Here is a 4,796-nt window from a genome sequence, read left to right as displayed (position 1 = left end):
TGCTGAAATAGTTCTGAGAAGGGACAAGATTGCTTCATAGGCTGAACCCAGAACAGCCATACTGACTGCTGGTAACATTTTGTCACGCAAAAAGTTTACCGAGAGCCACTGGTTTAACCTGGCACAGTGAAATTCCTTTGGGAGTTCTAGCGGACAGGCCTGTCACCCACATCTGTTGTTCCCCAATGTCAGAGCTAAGAGAAAGAGGCACAAGCTCACCTCACCCTTCTCCAGGCCATTTCCACTAGTTCAGAAGATTACTCTGAATGTTTGTTCAGTTTGCAATCCAGCTTCAAAGCCTTGCTTTTTCTCTCTGCACCATGTGTATTATGATACTGGGGCATTAACCTGAGAACACGCATGGGAAAACAGAGCGAAGTTTGATTCTCGTTTAAGTATTACTTTTTAAAAGCCCCTATGGGGCATCTGATGTTGGCATTGAATATTATCGCTACTTATTTTCATTGCATATAAAACACTCCATTTTATAAGCTACACTACCACTTTTCAATGAGACCAAGTGTGCTTAGCACTATCTATGACAAAGATAAGGAATTATTTTGGGTAGCTAAATAGTAGTGTTTTTAAAACGAAAAAGCTCCCCAACATGTGAGGTCAAACACTTGAGGTTTGGTTTGTAAGCAAATCCCACTGAATTAGACGGCAACTTATCGTTCCTCTTCCTGACAGAGCTGGACTGGGGGTCTGTGCAATGGCTCCATACACAATAGCAAAGGGCAACTTCAGTCTCCGTCACCTTCTACGCGGTGCAGGCTGGAAAGGGGCAAAAAGGTTTCTGCAGTTCAACACAATCCTGAATGCACACTTAACTTTTTTTTTAATGCCTGGAAAACAACTCCCTTCTAGTCCTAGAGAAGGGGAGGACCCAACAAGCATTAAAGCACGAGAGCATTTCTAGCATACTCCAACACCGTCAGCCACTCCGGTCAAGATATTAAGAGACCTGGCATTTTTAAGACATGATAGGATAAATGCAAGGACACTGCAAACTAAACATTAAAGCTTTTAAAACCAGTTTTCTTTGGTATCTTGCAGACTATTAGTTTTCACAGCCCAAGTTGCAAATAATTCTTGGACTGAATAATACAAGACAAACATGGACATCTGTCACAACTGTAAGGCCACCCCCAAGAAGGGAGACACGTACACAAGCAGAACTTGAAAAAGTGGAAGGTAAACTAGCTTTCTCTCATACCCATATTTTGAGTGACCACACAAATTTAGTGACAGACATCTGTATAAAAGATTATCCTTTCACGACTATTTTTAAACCATGCTATCCTAAGATTAAGCCTAACTGAAACACACTGCTTTGAAGAGTTTGCTTCCTTGAGGCTTTGGCTGAAAGGCAGCACAGTTATTTTATCTTAATTTAGGTGTTTTTCCTCACCCTTCTTTCAAAAGAGGTTTTGCCATCTCATGAATCTGTCTGTCTCTTTCTGGTCCTTGTTTAAGCCTCCTCTAAGTGGCAGCTATCTGTCTGCACACATCACCAGGATTTCTACAAAACCCAGAAAGTTAACATTCCTTGGAGGGGAAGAGCAGCAAGAAGGAAAGTGCACCTTGTGATTTCTCACAAACTTGTAGAGAGCCTCTCAATCTCAGGTCACTTTTGTGCATGGTGGCTGGCAGAGAGATGAACCCTGTCCTTGGAGGATGGTTAAGGCTCTTCAGACTTTTTGATAACGACCATATTTATGTTTCAGAGATCTCCTCTTGCAAACAGTAAGGTAAATCCCATGGCATCTCCAAGCCTAAGAGTACCGATACATTAATTTTTCCATCTCGGAGAGACAGAAAAGCCCTCTGTTCCCTACTTTAACCATTCTTGTTTGCCACCAAAGGCCTTATCCAGAGGGTGAAGCAACAGTTCTGTAGAGACCATATCTGCATTAACAGCTAAACTGGAATGCAAGAAATTGAAGAATAAAACCAAATACTTCCAGGGACTCCAAGTCACATTTTGCTAGAGAGATCTCTATTCTCCCAAAAAGTTTCCACCTCTCAGAAAAGCTTTTTTTATATCCCTGAAAGGGCTAACTTCCCCCTGCCTCCAAGCTTTTAAGGATCATATACATTTATTTTACACAGAATTCTTTGGTACTGCCCTGGAAAAAAGCAGCAAAGTTTCATCTTGATGCAGTTTGCCTTATGCTGGTACTGGTAACTTTTCACTTGGATCTGTAGCAAGAGATACATGGAGCCACAGGCCCACCCCACCCTAAAAACTACAGTAAACCTTCCCAAATTTTTCAGTCCAGCTCTTTGGGGAAGCCAGAAGATGAAAAAAAAAAATATTTTTGTCACTGAGAGTTATTGCAATCCTCTTTAAACACAAAAAAAACCTGTTGACTTCTCCAAAACGCACCCTGAATCTCCAAAGCTGTGCTTATTTCTTACTTTTGGAAAAAGGTACCACTTCCGTTCTAACAAGTCCATCAAACGTTATTCCCTTAAAGTCTCTCTATGGGGAGGGGCAAAAAAAACCTAGTCATTTCACACGAAAGTAAATCAAAAGGGTTTGATTTTCCCTGTTTCAATGCTCATTGTAACCTCTTCTGTTATCCAGATTAGGCGCACTGATAAAAGAAACAGTAACTTTTTTTAAAACTAATTTAGCTTTCAGGTGAAAGGGTAAAAAGAAAGACTCAATGACAGGATACATTAAAGGAAGCCTTGCTTTTTTTTATCTAAACTTTACAATGACCGAACTAAGCCACTAAAATGAACAATTTGGTTTAAACTTAAAGAATTTTTGTGCATTTTCATCAGCTTCACTTTGTGCTGTTGGATTACTGTGTTTCAGAAAAAAATACACAGAAATGCCAAAAAGATGCAAACTTGCTCTTCCCGGCGAGTGAATCCCACTCACTTTCGCAAAACGTTCAAAGTCATCTGGGAACAAGACGCTGTGCTCACCAGTAAATCAAACACACTGAGGTATAAAAAGGAGAACAGGAAAAAGTTCTCTGCTGCAGCAGCAATTCAAAAAAACAAAAGTCCCCCCTCCCATGTCCCCACCCACAGAACTGCAGTGTGGTCAAGAACACAAATTCTCTACAAACGCCTACTACCATTTTCTCCATTAAAAAAGTTACACAGAGCCTTTTTTGGCTTAGTCTACAGAACTCGCCACACAAACCACCTAATGTGCACAGCAACACTTGTTTGTGCATGAAACCCCATCAGGGGAGAGGTAAAATGTTCCAAACTGTGAGTGTGTGGGGATGGGGAGGGGGCGAGAAACCGGGGAGGGAAGGGAGGACAATGAGGTAGATAGAATTTAACTTTACAGGCTCACTCCCTGCAGAAAAGATAAGTACATTCATCTGTAAAAAAATTAAAGATGAGGTAGGTTTGAATTAACGTTGTATTTTTTCATTTTCTCTTAGAAGAATTTCCCTGAGACAGTTTCTTCCTAATTCAAACACAGATTAGAAGACGAGAATTCGATTGTTTCCAAAGTCGACCACAACAATCATGCCATCAGGGGTGACGGCTATACCTGAAGGACGGTCCATCTGACCAAAGCCGCTTCCCTGAGTGCCAAACTTGCATAAAAAGCTACCATTTGACTCGAATATCTGCACCCGGTGGTTCCTGGAATCGGCCACGATGATGCGCCCCTCTTGATCCACCGCCACTCCCTGCGGGCGCAGGAACTGGCCGTTCCCGGTGCCCTCCGAGCCCAGAAAACGTGCTGACTGGCAATCTGGATGGATGACCAGAAGGCGATGGTTGTTGAAGTCTGTCACTACCAAGTGGCCCTCATGATTGAAAGTCACACCTCTGGGGGAATCAAAGTGCTTCCAGAGTGCCCCTTCGAAGCCATACTTGTTAAGAAACACACCGTCGGGCCCAAACAGCTGAACGCGATGGTTCCTTGTGTCAGAGACCAGGATCTTGCCCTCTGCGTTGACAGCCACATCCCACGGGTAGTTGAATTGCCCGTTCTTTGTTCCTTTCTCCCCAAACTTCAGAATGAACTGCCCCTCAAACGTGAAGATCTGGATGCGATGATTGTCCTTGTCAGCCACAACGATCCTACGCGAGATGTCACAGGCCACGCCGGCAGGGCGGTCGAACTGGCCCGGCCGGGAGCCCAGTGTGCCAAACTTGTGATGGAAGGTCCCGCATGGTTTGAACACCTGGATGCGGTTATTACTGCGGTCAGCAACAATGATGTAGCCTTCTTTGTCTACGCTAACCCCCCAGGGGCGGCAGAGTTTGCCATCGCTGTCTCCCTCACTGCCAAAGGAGAGCCCCGGCAGCCCTATGCCTATGTAGCTGCGCCCAGATTTCACCACAACTTTGAAGGGGCTGTTCTCAATGTGTTGGTTGCACATCATCACAGATACCAGGTGCTCTCCCTCTAGCTGTGGACGGTAGCTGACCAGGTAGGTCCCGTTCTGCTGATCGCTGACGTCTGCCCCAAAAAGGTTTCCATCCGGGCCCATCACCACTGCAGAGATCATGTCACCTCCTGAAAGGCGAGGCTCACCATCGTGGTCATAGCCTATCACTGTGAAAGAGGCCACTTTGCCCTGCAGCGCACGCTTGAGGCCTTCCCCAGTGGCTTTGGTCAGAGGAGCAAAAGCCCCACTGCTGACAAAGCCCATTGATTTAATGGCCATATACAGTGCCTGGTCAGGGGGAGTGAACATGATCCTGTCGTCTTCCTGTGGCTGGAGAAGGCCTCTCACATTCTTCAGCTCCTGCACCTGAGCCAGCATGCGGTCCCGAGCCAGAAGAATATCCATGGTACGACCCTCCTC

At 44.8% G+C, this 4,796-nt stretch overlaps 1 protein-coding gene across 1 annotated transcript in view; it reads right to left on the bottom strand.

Moving 5' to 3' along the window:
• Positions 1–3,402: 3,402 nt before the first annotated feature.
• Positions 3,403–4,796, bottom strand: part of TRIM71 (tripartite motif containing 71, E3 ubiquitin protein ligase) — a 15,989-nt gene continuing 14,595 nt past the window's right edge. Inside the window, exon 4 of the mRNA XM_009324170.1 lies at positions 3,403–4,796. This exon is cut by the window's right edge and continues 129 nt beyond it. Within this exon, the coding sequence (XP_009322445.1) occupies positions 3,456–4,796 (1,341 nt within the window). The 3' untranslated portion in view covers positions 3,403–3,455.

The sequence above is a fragment of the Pygoscelis adeliae genome, unplaced genomic scaffold (genome assembly GCF_000699105.1).
Source record: "Pygoscelis adeliae isolate BGI_AS28 unplaced genomic scaffold, ASM69910v1 Scaffold25, whole genome shotgun sequence".
NCBI lineage: Eukaryota > Metazoa > Chordata > Aves > Sphenisciformes > Spheniscidae > Pygoscelis > Pygoscelis adeliae.
Note: the sequence above shows the minus strand (reverse complement) of the source record. Positions and strands in the feature narration are given on the sequence as shown.